At 39.8% G+C, this 27,069-nt stretch overlaps 1 protein-coding gene across 10 annotated transcripts in view; it reads right to left on the minus strand.

Annotated features, from left to right (window-relative positions):
- pcbp4 (poly(rC) binding protein 4) overlaps window positions 1-27,069 on the minus strand; it is a 206,485-nt gene that overhangs the window by 21,343 nt on the left and 158,073 nt on the right. For 4 of the 10 annotated variants that reach the window (XM_087302553.1, XM_087302558.1, XM_087302551.1 and 1 more), the window contains 3 exons: window positions 12,766-12,807; window positions 12,508-12,586; window positions 4,480-4,532 (listed from right to left, as the gene is read on the minus strand). In XM_087302553.1, coding sequence (XP_087158679.1) covers window positions 4,480-4,532; window positions 12,508-12,586; window positions 12,766-12,807 — 174 coding nt within the window. Of the gene's footprint in view, window positions 1-4,479; window positions 4,536-6,680; window positions 10,465-12,477; window positions 12,587-12,765; window positions 12,808-27,069 lie in introns of those variants that run through there. The other 6 variants (XM_087302552.1, XM_087302557.1, XM_087302554.1 and 3 more) reach the window with 2 other exon arrangements.

The following is a 27,069-nucleotide window of genomic DNA, read 5'->3' on the forward strand; positions in this document are numbered from 1 at the left end:
CAGCCTGTACCGCTGATAAAAGGCAGGATGGATCCATGTTTTCATGTTGTTGATGCCAAATTCTGACCCGACCATCCAAATGTGGCAGCAGAAATGGAGACTCATCAGACCAGGCAACGTTTCTCCTATCTTCTATTGTCCAGTTTTGGTGAGCCTGTGTGATGTGTAGCCTCAGGCCCCGTTTACACTAATGCGTTTTAGTTTGAAAACGCATAAGTTTTGCTACGGTTACGCCAACCGTCCGCACTACGCCGGAGTTCTCGAGCGCCAAAAACGGAGCGTTTCGAAAACGCTGGAGAGGCTGTTTTCATTCTGAAACGCTGCAGCTCCGTCTCAGTGTGGATGATGGAAAACGGAGACATCTGAAAACGGAGGCGGGGCTGCAGACGTTCGCCTCTCTGATTGGGGCTTTTCCTGAATATTAAGTAGCCTAACACGCACAGTTCAGTCCTGCATCTTCTCCGTGTAAGTTCAGACTTCGCAAGTTTGATCATGGCTGCAGTCTCTTCTTCTCAGTTTGATATGGAAAAGCAGACTATACCGAGGAGACGGGTAATTCTTCAAAGGGAACAGTGTACTTTATAACTTCATTCACATCACCCTGGCTTCGTTGTTTCACTTTCTCAACAATAAAATGTAAACATGATTTAAGGAACTGCCTATTTTCATTTTAATATTAGCAACTTAGACAGCAGACATGTTGAGGCGTCGTGCTGCATATATGAGCATCATCTTCACTGTGTGGATATTTATAACAAAACGGAGCCGATAACAACTGCCTCCTTTCAATTTCAGTGAAAATACGAAACACACCCTCTCTTTTGCTGAGTATCAGTTTTAAGAATCGATAATGGCCATTTTAAAAGTATAACATACAATAAGTTTATACATTATAGGAAATAAAGGCAAGCGATCAGTCAATATACAGAATGTACGTGGTTACATTAATCATTAACTTATCTTTGCGCTCAGCCAAAACACGTTACCTGAGAACAAGTAATAGATTCCAATGCCCAAAGTCAGGGAATATGTCGTTAGATAAAGACAACAAGATAAATGAAATATCCCGTTTAATAAATATAGTGAGATTAGATCCAGCGGGAGATGCTTGATGAGAAGTCCGACTAGCAGAGCTCTCATCTGGGTAGATGGGCTGCAGCGCTTGCCCGAGAGCGTCTGTGTGGTCACGTGATGTGCGTTTTTAGCGTTTTGGTGTGGACGGAGAGCAGTTCAGAAACGCTGGGTAAAACGCGAGTGTGGACGCGGATCGTTTTCATTCTAAAACACCGTTTTAAAACTAAAACGTACTAGTGTAAACGGGGCCTCAGTTTCCTGTTCTTAGCTGACAGGAGTGGCACCCAGTGTGGTCTTCTGCTGCTGTAGCCCATCCCCCTCAAGGTTGGATGTGTTGTGTGTTCAGAGATGCTCTTCTGCAGACCTCAGTTATAACGCGTGCTTATTTGAGTTACTGTTGCCTTTCTATCAGCTGGAACCAGTCTGGCCATTCTCCTCTGACCTCTGGCACCAACAAGTCATTTGCACAGAACTGCCGCTCACTGGATATTTTCTCTTTGTCGGACCATTCTCTGTAAACCCTAGAGATAAATCCCAGTAGATTTCAGCAGTTTCTGAAATACACAGAGCAGCCCGTCTGGCAACCATTCCACATTCAAAGTCACTTAAATCCCCTTTCTTGCCCATTCTGATGCTCGCTTTGAACTGCAGCAGATGTGTTAACAATCAGTTGGACAGGTGTACCTAATAAAATGGCCGGTGAATGTTTATTACTTAAGGGTGCTAATAATATTGATTTTTTTGTTTTTTTTGTTAAAACTGGTTTTATTCAAGCCAACATTAAATAAATAACATTTTCCCAGAATAAATAATATAAAAGGAATTACTGGGAAATTGTCCTTTCTCTGTTAAAGAATACAAATTTCACATGAGGGTTAATAATTTTGCCCTCAACTTTATGTACAACAACGTTCAAACAAAACATGGAGCAATACAGGTCTCAGGACTCACTGCTGCACAGTAAAAAATAATGAGAAAAGTTTACGAGAAACTTCTTACATGAACAGCCTTGGCTTTAAAACTCCAGGCAAACGTGGATTATGACAGCATGATTGACATGAGGCCCTAAAATAACAAAAGCATGGGAGCTGAAATTATGTATTAAGTATGGTCAGAATCCACAGCTGGCCGATTAATCCTGTGATCTCAGGGAGACATGGAGGCGAGAGGGAGCCCCGGTCAGCAGGCATGAAGGGAACGTCCTGTAGGCCTCTTGGGTGGACGGTCTGCACCACAACCTAGAGCTCCGACAAAAGGCTCTGGCTTTATTTACCCCGCTCTGTTTTGACAGCAGAGGAGTGCTAAGCATGTCAGACGCCATGACAGGATTGAACTGGATCTTGTGAAGCTCTTCTGGCAGAGCAGGGGGTGGACAGATGAAAAAGACTGAAGTCGATTCCTTTGGAATAAAGCAGGATTTCTGCATGGCCGAAGAGGAGCGTGAGTGGTGCTCTCAACTTAGCGGTTTCGTGCACACCAAACATAAAACTGATGTTATTAATTACTCATGTCACTCAAATCCCAGAGGCTTTCGTTTATCTTCAGAACACAAATGAAGTATTTTAGATGAAATCCGAAAGCTCGCTCGCCCCTACGTTGTGCTGTTGACTGTAATCAAAGACTATAGATAAACAAAGATGGTTTATATGCATTATTATGAATGAGGGAAAGGGCAAAATACAGTAAGAACCGCAAAGGAAGCACATCGGTCCATCGCTATAACATGGTGCACCTTTCACGGCCATCAGTTTTGCAGATTTTTTTTTAATGCAATTTAACATGCTATGTTTTTTTACAGCACATTGTGTTCTGTGTCCTGATTGGCTGTAGACCATTGTCAATCAATCTCCCCCATGTCTCCATGTCTCTTGCCTTGGGCTGATTTTTGATGTTATTAGTTCCTTTTACTTTGAGAGTCCTCTGACTATTGTAGTCTATGGAAGATGAGAGCTCTCTGATTCCACCTAAAATATCTTAAAGGGCACCTATGGTGAAAAATCTAATTTTCAAGCTGTTTGGACAGACATGTGTGTATATATAGTTTAAAGACCGTCATATTGGGGTGATATAAACACCCACACTACTTTTTTTCAATTTTACAAAAAAAAAACGTTGGACCAATTGGAGCGGTTTTCAGGCCGACCGCAACTTTACATAGGAGAGCAGTCCCCCCACCCACCAATATAGATTGACAGCCTTGCGTCACGATCATATCCTCAGTTTCTTTTATCACGTCCGCCATTTTCAGCGTGTGAGTCAAAGCGATATCACTAAAGGAACACCCGCGCTCTATTTTTGGATGAAAAGCTTATTGGGCTGAACACAAGATCAATATTCTCCACATTATCGCTGTAATCGGAATTATTGCTTGTACCTTTTGCGAGCTTCGGGTCAGCGGCTCGGCGCTGCGTGGGTTTCTGTCAGGCTGCACGCAGCGAGATTCAGGTCAGCGGCTCGGCGCTGCATGGGTTTCTGTCGGCATGCACTCGGCTGAGCTTAAGTTCATTCAGTGTGTGTGGTTATTAGTCTCGGTGTACAAGCTCGGCACTTTTACACCGAGACTATACAAAACACATGATTTTGTACTCTCTGCTTGCTCTGTGTCCGACTCATACATGTACGGCTGAATGCTCATCCTAGCATAGCTTAGCTTCTCCCTCTGACTGTCAGCTTGTCTGTTGCAAACACAGAGCGTGGGAGCTCTTGGCTCCGCCCCCTTGTTACGTAGGGCGGGAAGCCGAAACAGTGAAGCAATACGCCCCTAAACAGCAAACTGTGTAAACACCCCCAACATGACACTGTTAAACACATTATAATAAAAACATCTGAACTGTGAACAGAACCTAAACTGGCACACTCAGAAGAACCATAATATTAATATTAAATCATAAAAAAGGGGTAAACTATGTGCCCTTTAATTTGTGATACAAAGACTAACAAAGGTCTCCGGAAGATTTTTCTTTTGGGGGGAATTACCTCTTTAACTCTTTAAGGCAGGGTTCCCCAACCCTCTTCCTCTAGGCACAACATCAGTACACATTTTCAACCTCTCTCTAATCAAACACATCTGAATCAACTCATCAGAACATGAGAAGAGATTTCAAAACCTAAAGTCAGATGGGTCAGATATGGGAGACATCCAAAATATGTACTGTTAGTGTCCCTTCAGGAACAGGGTTGGGAATCAGTGCTCTATGGAACATAAACTGGCCTATTTTTTTGTTAAACTGTGTTCCTGACACCACTCTGAGCAATTAAAAAATGTGTTAACGAGTTACGAACAGGTTTTCCTACACTCTAAAACAGCCATACGACATCTTCTGAGGCGTAATCAAATCTTGATGTAGAATATCAGTTAGCATCATGAGTAATAGGATGCTTGCAAAGAAAAGTTTTAGCACTTACGTCATTTGGAATGAGAAGTTCTTGTGATGCTGTCTGGGAGCTGGACTCGATGCCTGCTGGAAAAGAAAAGAGTGCCAAGCTAACAAACCATAGGAGAATTCGCTGTACAGTACACTAGTTTGTTTGCTTCTATATTTTCCTTTATTTTTTCCAGTGAGTGAGTTCTACATTTGACCGAAGCTCTTTTGACCTTATGTGGAGGAAAGTAATCTCAGGATATGCTATTGTCTCCCGTCAGCACAGTGCATTTTCTTCCTCACATGCGAAGGAAGAACAGTGAAATAATTTAGACTGATTTGACTCTGGTAGACTTTGCCTTAGCATCGTTGCATCGAACCAGTGGTATCAAATAGAATTGTAACATGTTTGATTTAACCAACTACCTATTTAGCTGATTGACATAAAAGCCAGGGGCCTCATGTACGAAGACTTGCGTGGATATCATACTAAAACATTGCGTACGCACAAAGCTGTAAATGTGCGTACGCAGAAAAAAAATTCAGATGTATGAAACACTGCGTACACCGAATCTCACGCATATTCTTTTGTACATCTGAATGAACGTGAAACTGAGCGCAACATGCACGAGCACAAAACCCCTCCCTGCCTCCTCCCCCGTATGAATATGCTAATGACTCTACTTTGGCAAAACCCAACGAAAAAGCAAAGACAAAAGCAAGCAAAAAGAGAAACTTTGAACAGAATGTGAATTGGAGGTGCTCCTTTCGGAGGTAGACCAGAGAAAAGCGGTGTTATTTGCAAGTTTGTTCTCCGGAATTAACAATAGTTGGTTTAGCTGATGCGGTTAACACAGTTGGGTCTGAACATCGCACCGAGTGAATTAAAAAAGAAATAGTGTGATTTATAGGTGTAAAATGTTGCAGTACTCTTAACAGTCTCAGTGGCGCAGCTCGTAAGACGCAGGTCAATATGTTTTGACACGTTCGAGCATGAACTTGGTTCGAATCCAGCGTCTGATAAACTCTTTCTTATTTTTCCCCCGCTACATATCAGATTTTGGCAACTATTTATCACGAGAAAGACAAGTAGGAATAATTAATAAGTTTGTGCATCATATTTTTTTGCACATTTATTGAATGGAAATGTTTCTGATTCATACATGCAAATTCATCTTCAGATAGTGTCTTTATAGCAATGTGTGTGCGGTAGATAGCTCAGATTACATTGGGAAAACAGGCGACCGCTGCAAATTGCGCTTTAATGTTTAGCTGGTCAACTGTATGGTATGCAAACCTTATATACCTGCTAGATGAACCCGTCTCATACAGCTGCCATTGCAAGGCTCAGACACTTTGTAGAGAGGAATTTAACACAACTGCCTCTAAGAGTCGCCAATGGAAATAAACCAGACACGCACAAAAAATGTGCGTACGCCAGCCATAAAGCTGCCGTGGAGCTGCGCACATTCCCACGTTCAGTTCATTGTTAGTAAATCCAAACGTGAGCGATTCTGAGCGTGAAACCTGGTGTACGCAAAGTTTTTGTGCGTACGCAGCGTTGATACATGAGGCCCCAGGTCTTTACTTTGGAAAATCAGGTTGGTTCTGCACAGATTACATTCTTTCAAAAGGAAAAATAAATAAAGCTGAGCTTTTCGGCTCGGTCAAGGTGCTTTTCAGTGATACCCTCTGACCTCAAAACCCAATGGCTGTGCAACTAACAAACTCTCATAACAAACTCAAGTTACACTATGTAATGCTTCCCTCCACCTTTTTTTATGTGCATATTGGAAATCGCATTAACAAATGTTGCCAAACTGCACATACAGTGAAGTCCATAACTATTTGGACATTGACAAAATTCTAACATGTTTGCCTCTATACACCAACCCAATCGATTTGAAATTAAACTGACAAGATGTGCTTTAACTGCAGACTGTCAGCTTTAATTTAAGGGGATTTACATCCACATTAGGTGAACGCGGTAGGAATTACAACAGTCTGCACATGTGCCTCCCACTTGTTAAGGGACCAAAAAGTAACTGGACAGTTGGCTTCTAAGCTGTTCCATGGCCAGGTGTGTGTTATTCCCTCATTATCCCAATTACAGTGAGCAGATAAAAGCTCCAGAGTTCATCCCAAGTGTGCTGTTGACATTTTGAATGTTACTGTCAACTCTCAAGATGTGATCCAAAGAGCTGTCACTATCTGTTAAGCAAGGCATAATTAGGCTGAAGAAACAGAACAAACCCATCAGAGAGAGAGAGAGAGAGAGAGCAAAAATATCAGGCGTGGCCAAAACAACTGTGTGGAACACTCTTAAAAAGAAAGAACACACCAGTGTGCTCAGAAACAACAAAAGACCCGGAAGAACATGGAGACAACTGTGGTGGAGGACTGAAGAACTGATGAAGAAAACACCCTTCACAACAGTTGGCCAGATCAAGAACACTCTCCAGGAGGTAGGTGTATGTGTGTCAGAATCAACAATCAAGAGAAGACTACGCCAGAGTGAATACAGAGGGGTCACCACAAGATGTAAACCATTGGTGAGCCTCAAACACAGGAAGGCCAGATTAGAGTTCTGAAAAAGCCTTCGCAGTGCTGTAACAACATCCTCTTGACAGATGAGACCAGGATCAACTTGTACCAGAGTGATGGGAAGAGTTTGGAGAAGGAAAGGAACTGCTCATGATCCTAAGCAGTGAAGCATGGTAGTGGTAGTGCCATGGCTTGGGCATGTCAGTGAAACTGGTTCTCTTGTATGAATTGATTATGTGTTGCTGACTAAAGCAGCAGGATGAATTCTGAAGTGTTTCAGGCAATGTTCTTTGCTAATATTTAGCCAAATACTTCAGAACTCATTGGACGGCGCTTCACAGTGCAGATGGAGAATGACTCAAAGCTTACTGCAAAAGCAAACAAAAATTTTTTGAAGGAAAAGAAGTGGAATGTTATGCAATGGCCAAGTCAATCACCTGACCTGAATCTGATTGAGTATGCATTTCACTTTCTGAAGACAAAACTGAAGGGAAAATTCCCCAAGAACAAGCAGGAACTGACGACAGTTACATTAGAGGCCTGGCAGAGCACCACCAGCAATGAAACCACAGCTTCTCTGTGCTCCAGGCTTCAGGCTGTAATTGACTGCAAAGGATTTGCAAAAAAAAAATTGATGATTATTATTCTTTCCAATTACTTTTGGTCCATTAACAAATGGGAGGCAAATATGCAAACAGTTGTATTTCCAACAGCGTTCGCCTGATTTGGATGTAAATACCGACAGTCTGCAGTTAAAGCACATCTTATGGTTAATCAGCTGTAGATCACATTCGGCTGTGTATAATTATTAAAATTATTTATTAAATTTTCCATTAATTGTATTTTATTAACGTCTACCCCAACCCCAACCCTAAACCCAACCGTCACAGCACTGTAAAAAAAAACAGATCTGTAGTTTTCTCTATCAGTATAGCTGATTAACCATGTGGTTGGATGATAACAGCCTTCTAAGCCTACTAGTAGGCGCAGAAGGCCACTACTGGCCCATATTCTATCAGTTGATAGTGCCCATTCAATCGAGTGATAACACTGGAAGCGGGTGTCTTTGGATGGAGACATATTGTTGAATGTAAGCTACTGCAATAGCCTCTTAGCTTGACGACAGGCCTATTTGTGATTCACAACCATCATTAGCATTATGCTACAAATTCTCCTTCTCATCCTGAGTATACAATAGAGTAAAGGAACTATGACGTCAATTGGTATGCAAAAACCCGGAAGCGAGTTAGCATTTTAGCAGTTCCGCTTCCCTCGTCCCAAAGTCAATGGGTTTTTTCAATGGGGTTTCAGTAAAATCGCTTAAATAAGGTTCGTGGCTGACACAAACTCAAAATACTTTCACGTTTTGTTCTACGACATAAAACACATCAGTTACAGCACACTCTTGAATTTTTAAATCTGTAATGCTTCTATAAAAAGACAGTTGCTATCAAGTTGCTAAATGGGACTACAGGCGGTGTCGGAGACATTATACGTCATCGAGCTGATCTGGCCTGGACCGCAGCACGCTTGTGTTGGACATTTGGATTTGTCTGTTATTTAGGTATTTTCATGAATAGTATTTTATAGTTTGTAGTATTATTCTAATTGGGAATTCAGATTGTGTGCAGATAATTCCTTCACTTGTAAAGGCTGTCGAGAAAGATTCATTTGTTGATCATTTATTTTATTTTATATTATTTATTTGAGGTAAGCAGGCTGTGTGCACGCGAGCGATACACTTATTTAAATATGTCTTATGATAATACTATGTAGGCACATTTATACACAGTTTTAAAACTTTTAGAACAACCGTAAAGCAAAACAGATGTATTTCCCACGTAAAAACGATCCAAAAGGCACACAGGGGTTTATGTGTTTTTGCTTATTTATTAGTTTATAATATATAGCGTGGATTATAATGTAATAAACATAGAGATTAGCTCTTTGTCATGGACATTATTTCTAAAAAATAAGCTTGAAAAGTTGCCTGTAGCGGGTGGTGCTGACGTCACAGGCGAGCGCTCCCAGGGCTCTGTAGTCCGTTTGTAGCCTAATGTTAGCTTTTCAATTCTTGCGTTTGCATTTAAGATCCAAAAGTGTTCAAAGTTGTATTTTCATGTGAGGATTATCTGGCTGGACAAAACGTGTAAGTATAATGAACAGTGTTTGAACACAGAGCTTATTATTTGCAATCTTCGAAAAGCCTATGGGAAATTCCATAGGGATTTTCACGAGGGAACCAGTTTTATGCTAGCAGCCGATCGAAGTGACGTCATAGTTCCTCCACTCTATATCCCTTTAAGTGTTCTCCTACCAGTTAGCTGGATGCTATCATCTAGCCGCTAATGACGGGCACAGAGCTAGCCTGTTTTTCCTTCCTGTCTCAGCAGGCGGGCCAGACCCAGCAGTGCCTCCCAGCCCAACAGGGGCCTGTTTAATAGACTGAAACATTGCCTTGACTGATGAGCTTTTTACCTCAGACATAATCGAATTCCCCAGCCATATCATGATAGGATGTGCTCTTGTAATTTTAGCAATGGGGGGGCAACTATTACATTTGTTTCGACCACTCAATTCCTCGAAGGGGCTTTTTGATTCTCACATTTGCACCAAAAGAGCTTATTTACCATAATGTTTGACAGTCTCTTGGCTTTGAGAAGACCCACTCTGCAAATCTTTTGCAAATGTTGGGGAGATATTAAAGTACACTGCTGAATAACTCGGGGTGCATGTATAATTGGATGTCTGGTTGTGTGCAAGACGGAAAAAAAAACAGGGAGCTAGAAAAATGGAAGTCCCTCCTTTTTGCTTTAGCTGGACATTTGTCACGGCTCTGTGAAGCCTCGGGAGCTGACTGTGGAGCCTTGTACAGCTTGGCCCCGTTTTTGCAGCTGTAATCTGCATGCGCCGTATGCTCTATGGAGCTCAGGTGTATTACCTTGAACCTGGGTGGCCTCTGGGTCTTTGGGAGGTCTGTTTCAATTCATGTGCTTAAGCTTGAGTTCTCAAGTGGAATTGTGTCACATCCAAGCAGAGATTTAGCCCTGCTAAAACAGTACTTGTGCTTTAGGGTAAATATTAGGTGTTTTGGACTTGAGTTCTGTCAATTGGAAGTTTAGTTTTCCTCTAGAAACTGTACTGAGCAGACAAATAACCTACTATGCATTTACACTGTTCCTGGCCTTGAATCGGTGTCAGTTCACTTCACCAAATTACAGATTCATCTGAACCACGAAAATAGGAAGTCCTGCTGTGTTCAATTTTATTATAGCCTGACCCATGTCAGAGTGTAACAGACCCTGGGTGTCCATTCATAGAGGGTGAGCTTCAGAGTTTAGCTTCAACCACTTTCAAAACACTTACCCCGATGTTTCCAGTCAGTCTGAACACCTTGATGGTTACAACTTACCTACCCTACTAAAAAAAAAAAACAGCTTAAACCAGCCTAGGTTGGTTGGCTGGTTTAAGCTGTTTGACCAGGCTGGTTTTAGAGGGGTTTTTGGCCACTTCCAGGCTGGTTTCCAGCCATTTCCAGCCTGGTCTTAGCTGGTCAGGCTGGGAGATGACCAGCTAACACCAGCTTGACCAGCCTAGCCAGACTGGGAGCCCAGCCCAAACCAGCTATGTCCAGCTTAAACCAGGCTGGTCAAGCTGGTTTTAGCTGGTCATTTTTCAGCCTGACCAGCTAAGACCAGGCTGGAAATGGCTGGAAACCAGCCTGGAAGTGGCCAAAAACCCCTCTAAAACCAGCCTGGTCAAACAGCTTAAACGGTGTAAATCGGTGTCAACTCACTTGTTCCCCAAATTACAGATTCATTTAAATCACGTAAATAGGAAGTCCTGCTTTTGTGTCCAATTTTATTATAGTCTGACCCACTGGGTGTCCATTCATGGATGGTGAACTTCAGTTTAGCTTCAACCACTTTCAAAACACTAGATGTTTCCAGTCAGTCTGAACACATTGATTAGCTGGTTCAGGTAAGTTTAAAGGAATACTCCATTTTTTTATTTGGAAATGGGCTCACTTTACAGCTCCCCTAACAGTTGAGTTGTATCCATTCTGAATCTATTCAGCTGATCTCCGAGTTTGGTGGAAGCACTTTTAGCTTAGCTTTGCATACATCATTGAATTAGATTAGAACATTCGCATCTAATTCGAACAATTCAAAATGAGTTGTGATAACCTTCCTATTTTAAGCGTTACTCTTCTGTAGTTACATCATGTAGGAAGACGGACAGAAAAAGAAAAGTTGCTATCTACTAGACCAAGCGTGACCAACCCAGTTCCTGGATATCGACCTACTTGCAGATCTCAGTTGCAACCCATATCAAACACACCTGCATGTAGTTTTCAAGTGCTGCTCAGGTCCTAATTAATGGGTACAGGTGTGTTTGAACAAGGTTGAAGCTGAACTTTGCAGGAAGGTTGATTTCCAGGAACAGGGTTGAGCACCACTGTTCTACACTGTAAAACCCAACAGTCAACTAAATCAAATGAAATCAGTGTAGTTAACTCAAAATTGACTGAAAGTTAACTCTACTCATTTGAAAAGAGTTTTGAACTCAGTGTTGAAGGTAATGAGTTCATTAAATACCTCATTACTTCAACTTAAATGGATTAAGTTCATAGTACTCATATTGATTTGTTTTTTTTTTAACTCAAATGGTTGGTAGCAATCAGTTTCCTCAAACGGTTTGAGCTGCCTCAACTTATTGGGTTTTACAGTACTCAGTTGGTTTAAGTTCTCTTCATTTAATGGATTTTACTGTGCTAAGATTGCTTCATTTACTCAAATGAATTAAGTTCATGGTACCCATTAGGATTAGTTTTGAACTTAAATGGTTTCTTGCAATCGTTTTTTTCTCAAATGGTTTGAGTTGCCTTAACTTACTAAGTTTTAGGGTAATATGCCTAGGACTCAAAATGTCATTCTGGCATATTAATCAAGGGGTTTTGCTGTCATACCATGGCTACAGCAGGCACAGTGATATTACGCAATACTGTTACCACTCTTTAAATAAGAAATGATTGAATCTTGCTAATGCTAATGGTCCAATCCAATTCAATGATTATGCTAAGCTAAGCTAAAAGTGCTTCTGCCAGACCTGGAGATCAGCAGAATGGATTCAAATACTTGTAAAGCTCAACTGTTTAACTCAGGGGGAGCTGTAAAGTGAGCCCATTTCTAAAAATGGAAGTATTCCTTTAAACTTACCCGAAGAAGCTAATCAAGGTGTTCAGGCTGACTGGAAACATCTAGGTAGGTGTTTCGAAAGTGGTTGAAGCTAAACTCTGAAGCTCACCCTCCATGAATGGACACCCCGTGGGACAGACAAATAAAATTGGACACAAAAGCAGGACTCCCTGCTCAAGGGGAGTCGTAAAATGAGTCTATTCCTCCCAAAAAGTAAAGTCTCCCTTTAATTAATTAATAAAGGTTGGAGTTCAAATGTTTGAGACTGTCCGGAAACAACTCTTTTTCAAACACCTGACCATTATTTTCCTCAAATTTGCTAAACTTACCAGGCAGAACTTGAGTGGCCGTGGCCTGAGCGATGGGGCCGAGACCCTGCTGCATGGACAACTGGTGCAACTTAGCCAACTGAGATAAAAGAGGAAGAAAATGTCACTTCGTTCATATGAAAGGATTTTATTACTCTTATCAGGAGACATAATTGAATTGAACCATGAAGTTCATTCACATGTGAATACAGGCTCATTTACTTGACAAAAGGACACTCAGCTAATGAAAGCTATGCAGCATGTGTGTGGTTTTCTTACCTCTGAGTGTGGAATGCCATATTGGTTTTGTACAGTATACGCCTGAAAGAGAAAGGTGAAGAGTGTTAATATGGACAGATGCAATGAGAAGATTTCATTCAGTCATTTTTTTATTGCATGTTGTTGTTTATCAAGACAGGACTAGAATTATAGCTACCATACTGCACTGATTCACAAATATTGGAATAAATGGTAACACTTTCCTTGAATGAGGTGTTCTTAAGACTGCAATGACACCCTTTTTAACATGACATGTCATCTCTGGAATATGAATGAGATTTTATGCATGCTTATGACACTGTTATTCACTCAGTTGTGTCTTTTTAAATGCAGAGTTGACATTGCCTGAGATGTCTTTATGACCACTTGACAAACAAATACATTATAATACCTCTTGACATTACCATTACAACATAACTGGTCATAAACCTGTCATAAACATAATTGTCTTGAGATAATTATAACTGTGTCATAAATATATAAATATTTATATTTTTGTTTTTTTAATTTGTCAATAAAAATTAACATTTAAAGTGAATTTAAATCATTTTATAACAATGTCATTAATATTTAATGGGGGAGTCAATCCTTTAATAGTGAGTAATATATTGCACTATACAATAATTAAAATAATAGATAATATAAATATATACATTTGACCACCCATATAATGGTTCATACTATTGCGAATGCATAATCATGCTAATCAGTCTATGTGAGAACAGTCGGAAATCTGCAGATCTAAAGCACAGATAGATGGTGTATGTGTTCACAAGAGTCATAAAATAGCTGCAAGACATGTTTGGTGTGATTTGTTGCTATTTTCAGACCAGAGCAACAGTAATTTTCAAGTTTCGCTCCACATTGTTTAAATAGTAAATTCATTTGCACCACTCTGTGGACTCTGTGTGTGCTGCTCTATAATGGAGGTGTGTTAAGGTGCATTGTTGGAGCGCTGCAATTCTGAGTAGCTGAAACGGACCGCGCCACTGACTAACTAAAAGCTGCTCTAAAGTCAAGCAGCGCGTGTTAGTTATGAGCCTATGCAGTTCCTAACGCTTACACACTGCTGAATACACACAGGATGAACAGCTACACACAAATATCTTTACAAATGAAAACAATTAAATGATAAAGAAATGATAATTTTATACATCAATATACATTTACATTTAGCAGACGCTTTTATCTAAAGCGACAACAAATGAGGACAAGGAAGCAATTTACACAACTATAAAAGCAACAATGAATAAGTGCTATAGGCAAGTTTCAGGTCTGTAAAGTCTAAGAAGGAAAGTATTAGTAATTTTTTTTTTTGAGTACAGTTAGTGGTATATCCGGAGAGGCAATTGCAGATTAGGAAATGAAGTGGAGACTAAAAAGGTTGAGTTTTTAGTCGTTTCTTGAAAACAGCGAGTGACTCTGCCGTTCTGATGCAGTTAGGGAGTTCATTCCACTGACTGTGCAGATTTAACGCCAGCGTTCGGGAAAGTGAATTCTTCCCTCTTTGGGATGGAACCACGAGACGACGTTCATTCACAGAACGCAAGTTTCTGGAGGGCACATAGATCTGCAGAAGTGAGAGCAGATAAGAGAGAGCAAAGCCAGAAGTCGCTTTGTAGGCAAACATCAGAGCTTTGAATTTGATGCGAGCAGCAACTGGCAGCCAGTGCAAACGGATGAGCAGCGGAGTGATATATACACCACTGCCACTATGCCTTCTTCACCTTGGGGGGTTTATCAGTTTATTCATGACGATCTGCACCTGTTGTTAATATTATTAGCAGTATTATTTATTATATGCAGATTAATATTTGCTTTAATAAAAACAAGTGTAGATTTCTTCAGCTTTTGGAGATTTCTGGATCACCATATGAGGCATAAGACCAGGACGTGTGTTTGGATGTAACTTCTAACCACACTTCCTTATTATGGTTCATTTACTTCTTTGCTGGAGATTAGAACTGAATTTAGACATAGTTTTGAAGCAAATCTTTGAGTTTAACAAAGGAAATCAAACATGTGGGCTAGCTTCCACCCTTTCCTCATTCCAACAAAGTAAAGGAGTAAAAAGTAAAGTAAAGAAAATGTAAAGAGGCTGAAAGGAGGAGGCTGGTTCTTTATCCTCGCACTGCAGAGGCTCTGTTTAACTTTGTTGTCGCTAGTGAAACATTCAGTTTTTACTCTTACGCCCCATTCACACGGGGCTTCAGCGTCGATGCTTGACGGAAGGCGTGTCTGAAGTTGGGGCTGAAACGATCGTCATAGAAGCGTCAGCCAATGAAATTCTGTCAGAAATAGGCCACTGTCTAGCTGGTGTATTTGCATACAGCGATCTGATTGGCTGACGCTTCCGTCGGCGCTTGAAAAGTTGAGCTGGTCCCAACTTCTGCAGCGAGCAACACCTCTGAAGCGGCGCCGATGGATCCACAATGCAGTTCGGCAACACCTGACGTCACCCATTCAAAGTGAAGGGGAAGCGTTGTCGCTGACACCCCGTGTGAATGGGGCGTTACAGAGTCCACCATGTAAATAGCAAATGTGCCATGTAGTGACGCAACTGACTCCTAAAGGGAATGAGAGACGAGATTCTGATTGGTTTAATGCTGGTTATGCTCAAAACACACCCAGAACTCATTAAGAGAATAAACACAGCCCTGTTAGACCATGCGTAGGGGCGCAGAGCGGATATTTCCATCCTTAAAATGGCAAAAGTGGATTCAGACATGCTCTTAATGCCCTTAGATCGTTAAAATAGATCATATAGTTTAAAAGTAAAGTTAAAATAGATGCGTAGTTTATTTAGTTTGACCTACAGTAACCTCTGAAATAGCTAATCAAAAGATACTGTAGGTCAGAATACACTAAACATCCCACAAAACACTGAAAACGTAAATGTTTTATTGATTAATAATATATAATTTAAATAAATACATATATGTGACTCACTGCAGCATGTACCGCACAAACTAACATTACTGAAATATTTGCCCCCAATCATCAATGTATAATTCACACCATGCTCATGACAATCATGTTTATGACGGATTTATGACAATAATTCAGAAATATCACAGAAATCTCAAACAATGTCAGCTTTGCATTTAACATGACATAACCAAACAAATAACACTTAATGAGTGCTGTCAAAAGCATGATTAAAATATGTCAATCCATGATTATAACGGCTTCATGATAGTCATACGCCCCATTCAGACGGGGCATCGGCGTCAACGCCTTCAATTCACTTTATGTGGGTGACGTCAGGCGTTGCCGAACTGCATTGTGGATCTGTTGGTGCCGCTTCAGAGGCGTTGCTCGCTGCAGAAGTTGTTTCACAACATTTCAAGCGCAGATGGATGCGTCAGCCAATCAGATTGCTGTATGCAAATACACCCGCTCAGACAGTAGCCAACTACTGACTAATTTTATTGGCTGATGCTGCTATGACGATCACTTTAGCCCCAACTTCAGACACGTCCTCTATCAAGCGTTGACGCTGAAGCCCCGTGTGAATCGGGTGTTATGAACACCCCCTTCAAGTACAGTAAACGTCACCAAATATATTTATATAACATAAACGCTCTGAAGCCAAAAGTTGTTTGCTGATTTCAGAGAGTTTTGGGCCACTTATCAAGCGGTTCGGACAAAAAGTAGGGGGTCTCTGTCTCTCTGGGCCACCCTCCCGCTCCCATAACTCAAAAGCTGTTTAAAAGGGGGGACAGATGTGAACCTAGAAGATCTCTGAATCGAGGCTTCTGCATCAAAGAGAATAAGAAGCCAAATAGCCAGACAAGAAAGTTACAGAGAACGCTCCGTGCTGTTCCCAGAGGTTTTCTTGCATAAGCCTGCTTAAAAGTTTAAACACGTGGAAGAGAGAGAAGGAGAGAGAGAGAGAGAAACTGAGAGAGGATAACATGGAAAATAAAATAAAAAGATCAGTGATGCAGAAATAGCAGTCCGTGTTGAGGAGCAACCCTAGTTTGTGTCTCCGGCAGTCGACTTAATGAAAATGATTGGTCGCCGCTCTCAAAGCAAACATTGTTTAGGGGGGAAAACATGGCCCTTTATTGTCGGGACAGATTTAGCTCATCTCCAGAGGTGAGTTCAGAATTTGTTACGTGACTGTCATCCTTAACCTTCAATGTCTCTGATATTCTCTATTTTTGTGTTGTGCTTAAAACGCTTCAAAATAATCACTTGTTTTCTTCTGGATGCAGAAAAGGCGCTCGCGGATTGAAAGGTCAAGGAAAGATATAGCAAGAAATCACCATACAGCAGGGAAAATTAGTATTGGACACATCACCATTTTACTCAGAAAACATATTTCTAAAGGTGCTGTTGACTTGAAATGTTCACCAGATGTTGGTGACGGCCAAACAAATCCATATATGCAGAAAACAAATATAATTACTAATAAATAAATTACACATTTCATTTAGATACAAATAGAATTAGTACCTAAATGAAATGACGCAGAGAAAAAGTGTTGAACACATGAAGAAGGGGAGGTGTAGAAAGGCAGTGAAAGCCCAGGCAGCAGCTGAAATCTCGGGGTAGTTCTTCAGCCCTCTGCCCTTCCTCAGTGTAAACGAATATCAGCTGCTACATCTACATTAGCAGGAGGATGAAGATGAAACCAGGGTGGACATTTCAGCAAGACAATGATCTAAAATACAGCCAAGGAGACTCTCGAATGCTTTGAGAAAACGAAAATCAAGCTGTAGAATGGCCCAACCAATCACCTGAACCGAATCCAATAGAGAATACAGAATAAAGCTCAGATTTAGTAAATGAGACCCTCAGAAGCTTCAAGATTCTGACACTCTGTTAAAGTGAGAAACGCACATCTGAGAGATGCATGACACGTCTTTAAGCTGCAACACTAAAAAAGTTTTTATATAAAGAATTAAACACATCAATATTAAACACAGTTCAGCACTTTCGCCTTGTGTTATTGCAACAAAAAAAAAAAAAAATTGTTTTATTTTTAGGTTTGTATTGTTTGGGTTCTTACCAAAATCTTCTTCAATTTCATGTCAACAGCTCCTTTAGAAATATTATTCCCAGGAAAAAACATGACAATGTGTTCAATATTTATTTTCCCAGCTGTATTGCAAGACTGTGGAACTCAACAGATTTGTGTCAGGGAAACATTGCAGATTGATTTCAGACATAACAACGCATGCATATGGACCTGTCATTTCAATGCAGATGACATTTGAGAGTGGAGGAGAAGATTAAAGTCGGCTAGAAAATGAAAAGTCACCCTTTTAGTTTTCTAAATGCATGTTAGAGATCTTAAAATATTATATCAAAACAATATAAATGGAACTTCTGGTGCGCTGTAAAAATGTTCAGGAAAGACTGTAAAAAACCCCCCAATAAAAATCAGTAAGCAATCAGTGCTAGAAAGTATAAAAGAGTAAGTTTCTATTTTGTATATATATCGTCACCTTAGAACTATAAGGTTCTATCGGACATTTTTGTCAAAATTGAGTTATTGACATATTCTTATTAAATGACAACTTACTTACATTGTGATGTTTTTTAAAGTTGTTTACATTTTAAGACTTTTTATTTAAAAAAACAAAACAGGTTTATCTACAAAGTTGAACTCTAGCTTGGCTCTTTAAGGTTCTTTCTGTGAGCCAATCAGCATTTTTAATGCAAGCACGAGGACCAATCATGATCAGCTTTCTTTGTCATTTCACTGTTCTGCTCCATTGACAGCGGGAAACATTTTATTCGGCTAAATAATGCCGCACCACACAAAATTGAGATGTGTGTCAATGTAATGATTTAGAAGCATTTCTTGACATTGGGATTTATTATTTTAGCTCACCCAATTCACCTGTACCACATGTATTTGGACTTATATTTGGACCGAACACAGGGAGAACATGCAAACTCCACACAGAAATGCCAAATGACCCAGCTAAGGCTTGTTTACATATAGTCAGTGAAACACTTTTCAGTGTTTATTAAACTCATTTGGTCATCGTCTGTTTCTTTTAAAGTCATTCAATTTAATATTAAGCCTTAGAGGGCAAATACTTAATTTAATTCATAGGGCATAAAATTCAATACATAAAATTCAATGATTCATATAAAGCATAAAATTGAATAAATATTACCATATTCATTAGATAAAATTAACATCTGCACTGGAAAAAAATATTTGGCCCAGCCTTGCATGATTAATTTGAACAAGAAAAAAAAAAATTCATCCTAAAACATGAAATAAATGTTATAGAAAGCAAAAATGTAACTTTCTCAAACATCAACATGTTGTTATAACACCAACTAATATATTTTTTGATTGTATTTCTTAAGAAGTAATGCTTCAGTGAATGATCCGCCGGATAGAACCTTATAATTCCCAGCGAAAATGTACTTTTCAGAATGAGAAGGTTCTATCTGTGTTATAACACAACTAGAATATCAACAGCAGTTATGATCGTCTGATCTCATATAAAGCAAGAAATCGCGATGACATATGATGACGTGTGCAGGTGCTGTAGTGCTGTCCCAATTCTTAGGGGTAAATTTTGAAGCCCTTCCCCTTAATCATGGGTTGTAAGGGCCAAGGGGAAAAGGAAGGGGTAGGTGTACAAAAATAGAATTGGGATTGGGCCTAAATGACACTTTAAGAAGTGCTTTGAAAATTATATAGTGCTTTCATCATGGCTAAGATAAAATAAATTATTATTAACTATTATTACAGACTTTTATTATATATCTATTAGAAATGAGTTATTTAAACTATTATGTTTAGAAATGTGCTGAAAAAAAATCTGTTAAACTGAAATTAGGGGGAAAATAAACAAGAGGGGGCTCATAATTCTGACCTCAATTGTATGTATGTGTATATACAGTTGAAGTCAGAATTATTAGCCCCTTTTGATTTTTTTTTTTTTTAATGTTTCCCAAATGATTTTTAACAGAGCAATTAAATTTTCACAGTATGTCTGATAATATTTTTTCTTCTGGAGGAAGCCTTATTTGTTTTATTTCGGCTAGAAAAAAAGCAGTTTTTTAATTTTTTATTTTTATTTAATTAATTAAAAAAAAAAAACATTTTTGGGACAAAATTATTAGCCCCTTTAAGCTAATTTTTTTTTCTCGATAATCTACAGAACAAACCATCATTATACAATAACCTGCCTAATTCCCCTAACCTGCCTAGTTAACCTTATTAACCTAGTTAAGCCTTTTAATGTCACTTTAAGCTGTATAGAAGTGTCTTGAAAAATATCTAGTAAAATATTATTTACTGTCATCATGGAAAAGTTAAAATAAATAAGCTATTAGAAATAGGTTTTTAAAACTAATATGTTTAGATATGTGCTTAAACAATCTTCCCAGAACAGAACAGAAATTGGGGAAAAAAAATAAACAGGGGGGCTAATAATTCTGACTTCAACTGTATATATAGCAGCAATGTTCTTTAAAAAATTTGACAGTTTTTGTTTTACACCGTGACGTATATTTTACCCTCCACAGTTTTACCCTCCGCAGTCCAATCATACATTTCACGAGTTCACACTTGCATTCATTTAAGTATAAAGCATATTTGGCGTGCTGTCCGGGGGGAGGGCTCTGAGCTCGAGGTGACACCCCAACTCGAGTTATTCCCCTTATCAGGAAACAAAGAGGAGTTGCGATTCGAGCAAAGTATCTAGCCCGGCCCCAGAAAGCTCCCCCCGGGAATGTAATGCAAGAGGTGAGGTGACGGGGTGGTGGAGGGATGCTAAAGTCGTGAGATGTTGCAGGTAAAACAGCTTTGGTATATATAGGGGTTGCTCAAGAATTGATTTGATGATGGGATAATTGTCAATGACGTATTCCATACTGAAACTTCTGCGCATGCTCCTCCCGAAATTGGTTTATAAAACATCACATAGTTTTGAGTCCATCTTTACTTTGATGCATGATACAATATAAGGCTTGTTGATTTATTCCTTTGCATTTCAACTTTAAGGTTTACGTAATCCAACTTTTGTAGCATAGATCGAATTTAACCCCTCAACTTGTAAAAAAAAAAACAGCATGTAGAATCTGATTTTACTGATTTTTCATTTTCTTTTCAGCTTAGTCCCTTTATTAATCAGGGGTTGCCACAATGGAATGAACTGCTAACTTATCCAGCATATGTTTTACATTGCGGATGCCCTTCTAGCTGTAGCCTTTCACTGGAAAACACCTATACACACTCACACCACAGCCAATTTAGTTAATCAATTCCCCTATTGGCATGTGTTTGGACTGTGGGGGAAACCAGAGCACCCAGAGGAAACTCACGCCAACACGGGGAGAACATGCAAACTCACCACAGAAACACCAACTGACCCAGCTGAGGCTCGAACCAGCGACCTTCTTGCTGTGAAGTCAAATCAAATTTGTTTTGTGTGGAATCCAGCATTTATTTACAGTGATTGAAAGTCACCCAAAACTCTAATATTTGGAGAGTAAAATTAAATCTGTTCATCTTATAAAGTGATCGTGTGTCTTCATTAGACTTTTGATTAAACCACTATACCCATTAGGGCTCGTTTATTTATATCTCCCAATAAAGCATTAGAGTTTTAGGTGAAAAGACCTTCACTAGAAGGACAGAAAACTCTCACAGCGGATTAAAATATCTTCATTTGCATTCTGAATATAAATATAAACTAATTATTAGTTGGAAGCAACATTGAGTCCCTTCAGAAGACTTGGAATATGGTGCTTATTTCTACAACCTGATAGTCAGGGTGGAAACGTTAAGTGAAGTTTATTTATAAACTAATTTCGAGAGGATCACGTGCTTACGACTGCTCGCGGCTGGTCTCACATTATGCAAATTATGATTTACCAATCAGACGATTCCTAAGCTATAAATACTCTAAGTTCCATATAACAGCCATCTTCGTTTTGAAAAATCCCCCCTTCCACCCCTACTCCTTCTTCTTTTCCTAGTTGGAATGGTAGCCCAGTGGTTATCACTGTTGCCTCACAGCAAGAACATCACTGGGTCTAGTCCTTACCAAGCCAGCCGACGTTTCAATGCTGAGTTTACATTGTCTCCCCGTGCTCACGTGGGTTCCCCCGGTTTCCTCCCACCTTCCAAAAACATGTGACTTATGTTAATTAACTAATCCAAATCAGCACCATAGACATGCTCCTAGTAAGTAGTTATCTCTTAAAACCAATCCCTATCTGTTGATTAGATACTACAGCAGGGGAGTTCTCCAGATCTACCTGAGCTCAAACTCCCCTCTCGCCCTGCAAATGGGAGGGAGCCCCGGGCTCAAGGATCTTATGAGCTCAGGGCTCTTTCCCGGGACAGCATGCCAAACAAGCTTTTATAATCAATCATCAGCTAAGTGTTAACTTCTGAATGGTAAGTAAATTAAAAAAAAGAGGAACTTAACTTAATCACTTGTCTTCAAATTCTTTCTAATGTTCATACTGTACTGTAAACACCATCTATTAATTGATAGTTTCCGCATTTTATATATATGTTATTCACAAGTGTTGTCTGTATATTTGCGCGTGTTAATGGCATTATTGGGCCTTGATCTCTGCTCTGTCAACTTAAGATGTTGTAAATTCAACTCAGTTTCACAAAGGCCGCATTTACACTGCACTGTTCAAGGGACTCAATTTCGATTTTTTTTCTACCATGTGGCACAGATTGGATATGGCCCATGTCCATGCAAGCAGGAACAAATGACATGGATTCTGATTTACTCAAATCAGATTCAGGCCTTGTTCAAATGTGACAATTTATGCGATATGAATCGCATCTGTGTTCTCACGTCTGCAGTGTAAAGCCTGGTTTATACTTCTGCGTCAAGTGACCGGCGTGACCAACTGCGCATGCAACGCGCGTAGCTGTGCATTTATACTTTTGCCTGCTGTCTCTGTTGGTCTGCATTAACACTTCCGAAACGCTAGTTGGCAGTGAGGTGTAAATGTTCCTCTGTGTCGAGTTTCTTCGGTTCTGTTTTGCTTTTCCTGAACACTTCCTGGATGTACAAGTGGCTCAAACTCGCTCATTTTGAAGCAGGAACCGGCGGACGTGCAACAGCTTTAACTATGAGGTAAACACAGACCAAACTTTCCATCCAGTGCTCCTTCACGGGACTCCACACTTGTAAACAATCGCTCGCGCCATTCGCGTGGCTCTCGGTTCCCCCCAGACTCGTCAGCGCTACCAAGCCGACCAATCACAGAGCTTGCGCTACGCGTCGTTGCGACGTGTAGTTACATTTTTTGGGAGGTGCACGTCAGTGACGCCGACGGCCACGGTGAAGGGCTATGCGTCAACGCCGTAGCATACGCTGGCGTTTGACGCAGAAGTATAAATCAGCCTTAAGCAGGTAGATTGGGTTTTTTTACCGGTCAATGCGAGTCACGCGTCATTAAAAACCATAGCGAATGACGTCAAGTCTGACACTTTCATTTCAGAACAGACTTCAGCAGAGTTCAAACCTTAAATCTCATACACAAAGACTTCAACAGTTATTATATTGTCATATAGCACAAGTATTTAAGCATGTTAACGACAGAGAGAGTGCAATGCCCGCCACGCAACTAATATAAAACTGTGCATTAGCTACATTACGTGTATAAATCACGCCATGGACATTACATTAAGATGCCTAAAGGTTTAAAAAGCCTCTATATCAAAAGAAGATGGACAAATGAGAGCCTTTCTGTCATAAACTATAGTAAAACAGCTTGTCAAAAGCTGCGAACAGATTACACACAAGAATAGAGAACCCAAGCTCATTCTGGAAACGTAGCCCCGCGGACGTTACTGGAGGCCGCAAGTTACGTGGCCGGAGGTACATATGGCTGTGTTTAGTTTTTTTCGAGGGAACGCTACAGGGCGGTGTGACGCCGCTCCGCTCCTCCTCTTCGCGCTCACCGGTTGACGGCTCGCCTCCGTGTGGAGGGCTTTCCCGCTGTAACCCGTTTGTCCGCTTACCTCGCAACTAAGTTCGGTATTTTTTGACATTAGTCCGGGGAAAACCAGAAGTCAGGTAAGATGAAAAACAGAATCCAAAAAATAAGGGCGAGAACGCGGCAAGATCTGAAAACGCGGTCAAAATCAAAGACAAGGGCTTTTGCTTTTTTTTCTGGACGGTTTTTGTAAACCGTCGCTTGTGTTTAGGGAAGGAGGAGGAAGAAGAGGGCGGCCGGGTCGGCTGATTGTCCGGCCACACGGTCTACCATTCAGTCGTTCAGCCAGTCAGTCGGACGGATGGTCGCTCCACAGCGGCCTCCGGCGGCTTTTCACGCGAGAACAGCGCGGGCTCAAACGGCGCGCAATCCCGAGAGGCGTTCGAGACATGAAAAAGCGCGCACAGCGGTCTCTCGCGGATTCGCGAAAACAAAAACTGCTCGAATACGGGAATACGTATTTCACGGTCTGCAGAAATGTCCGTGGTGCTACGTTTCCACAATGAGCCCGGGTTGGAATAGAGAAAAGAGCACTCTTTAATTATCAGCTGTTTGCAGCGCCCACTCTTTTTTTTTTTCTCCAGGTCATTGCGCCTTTGCCGTGTTCTGTGTAAATGCAGATGATCGGACACGAGTCACTTTTAAAAGATGATGTAATCAGGTCATCAAAAGAATCGGATACAGTCACAAAATCGAAATAGACCATCAAGATCTGCAGTGTAAATGCAGCCAAAGTGACTTTAATTGACATTTTTGCCGTGCGATATCATGTATAATAAATAATAGAGGAATAAGTCTGTAAAAAAAAAACAGAAAATGTACTGCGGCCTATTACAAGGTTGTTGCACCATCATATTCAACCCCAACCCAGACAATATATCTCTATAAACTATTCATAAACTGTTCATAAAAGTCACTTTTTCTAAATTTTCAAGGTTAAAAGTTGTTGGAGGAAAGATCAAGATCTCATAAAGCAAGTCAAAAGCAGAAATAAACCTAAATCATAAAAGATGGAAAGCTGCTAACACGTGCACAGTGTGGAAAGGTCTTAAAGTAGCGCAAAAGAAGATCATTTCCGCATTATTCCTCTCCCTTCCTGCTCCTTGAGCGCAAAACGCTCGTAAATAATGCAGAAAAGCATTAATCGGCTGGCTGAGCCACTTAACGCTGTATAATCCTTATGCACACACACACAGACGTGGGGCCTTCATTAGCGAGAGCTGTGGTGATGTTGTCAGTCCCTTGTCTCCTGGCAGACAGTATTTATCTCCGCTCGGTTAGAAGAATGTCAGCGTTCGGGCCTGACACCTCGTCCTTACAGCTCTCCACTGTACTGGAAGGTCACATGGCTCCCCTTTTTAGCCTTCGCATCAGCATTAGTCAGAGGAACATGACATTTAAAGGGACAGTTCACCCTAATTCAGTCTTCGTTAGCATAGAGGGAGGCTTTTTATGCTGATCTAAATGAAGCGAAGGCGGGGAGTGAGTTGGAGATGTCGAAACGAAGTAAACATTTACACTAATAAAGACATTATATGTAAGGGAGAGGCTGAAATTTGTGTTATTTTACTGAAAATGTCTCATCGGCATATTCAAATGGGATAATATAGCATCGAAAACAATGACAAAAATGTGCTTTACAGTTGAAGTCAGAATTATTTGACCTCCTGAACTATTAGCCCTACAGTATGTTTCCCCCAATTTCTGTTTAACGGAAAGCAGAACTTTTTCCAGCACATTTTTAAACATGACAGCACATAATATTTAACTAGGTATTCTTCAAGATGCTAGTATGCAGCTTAAAGGGACATTTAAAGGCTTAACTATGTTAATTAGGGTAAGGTTAGGGTAATTAGGCAAGTCAATGTATAACAGTGGTTTGTTCTGTAGACAATCCAAAACTAATACTGCTTGAGGGGGCTAATAATATTGACCTTAAAATGGGTTTAAAACACTTAAAAACTGCTTTTATTATAGCTAAAATAAAACAAATAAGACTTTCTCCGAAAGAACAAATATTAGAGGAAATATTGCAAAAAATTCCTGAGTCTGTTACCTGATCCCACTTTAATTCAACTGTATATGCTTTAATATCATCAAGATCCACATTGATTTAACCTGGGCAGATCGCTGGAGAACTACACATCTGTCATTGAACTAGACTACAAATACTATCACGCACCTCACACACACACCAGTTCCCAATTACCTCTGATTACTGATACACAGCTTTTAGCTTGTGATGAACTGATTTCCAGGACTATATATATATATATATATATATATATATATATATATATATATATATATATATATATATATATATATATATATATATATACACAACAGTTCTGTCTGGTTCTCAAATCTGATTGGCTGATAGCCGTGCGATATTCTGTAATATCAGAACTCGTACCGCCTCTTTACCCTTTGTGTTTTACTCCGCCCACATACAGCCAGCAAAAAGCAGACACTACAGATCTAAAGTTTAAAAGATGCACGCTCAGCTGTTTAACTGTCAGCTTATGATTTGACTCCAAAGCGGAATAAAGTAGTTCCTCATACAAAAGGGTTTTTGAGACTCTCCATGTTTGATTTAGTTTTTATTTACACAGTTATGCCAACAAACTGTTGTATAAATGCTATATCACACTCGTAGCAACTCATTCATGTATGAATACAATATTAGTAAATAAACAAATTACTGTAGTTATTACAAATAAGTAGGGCCAGACAGAATCTGCTGATATTTTGTGATACTTCTGCTGAGATTTTTGTAAAAAATCTGTGGATTTATGCAAAATGATTTTGAGAGTATCATAACTAAAAACTTAATATATTAAATAAAAAAATAATAACTTTTAACTTTTTATTTAATGTTTACAATGCAAATCCAATTAATTTGGTAAACAAAGCAAGTCTCTCATATAATATATCTACTAAAAGACTTAAAATATGACTTTACAAATTGTATTGTTAATAAATAATATGAACATTTTCATATTAGTCATTAATATTACTGAAATTAATTTAAAAACTGAATAACTATACATTTACACATATTAATAAACAAAATTAATGATGGATTAAAAATCTGCAGAATTCGAGGTCCGTGAGAGCCTACATTAAGGAAGGTTGCATTGCACTGATTACTATAGTAAAATTTAAGGTGTTCAAAAGTATTTATATTTATCATATTCCAACCGGTTTTACACACACTCACTTAATCCGAGCGGGATCACACTGGAAATTTCTACATGGGAGGCGAATGCTCCAGGCTATTGGAGTAAGGCTTATGAACTACACTCGTCAACTTGTCTCCGTTACACACCATACTACAATATGCAGTGG

This window comes from Danio rerio, chromosome 22 (assembly GCF_052040795.2).
Source record: "Danio rerio strain M-AB ecotype USA chromosome 22, GRCz13ab, whole genome shotgun sequence".
Taxonomy (NCBI): domain Eukaryota; kingdom Metazoa; phylum Chordata; class Actinopteri; order Cypriniformes; family Danionidae; genus Danio; species Danio rerio.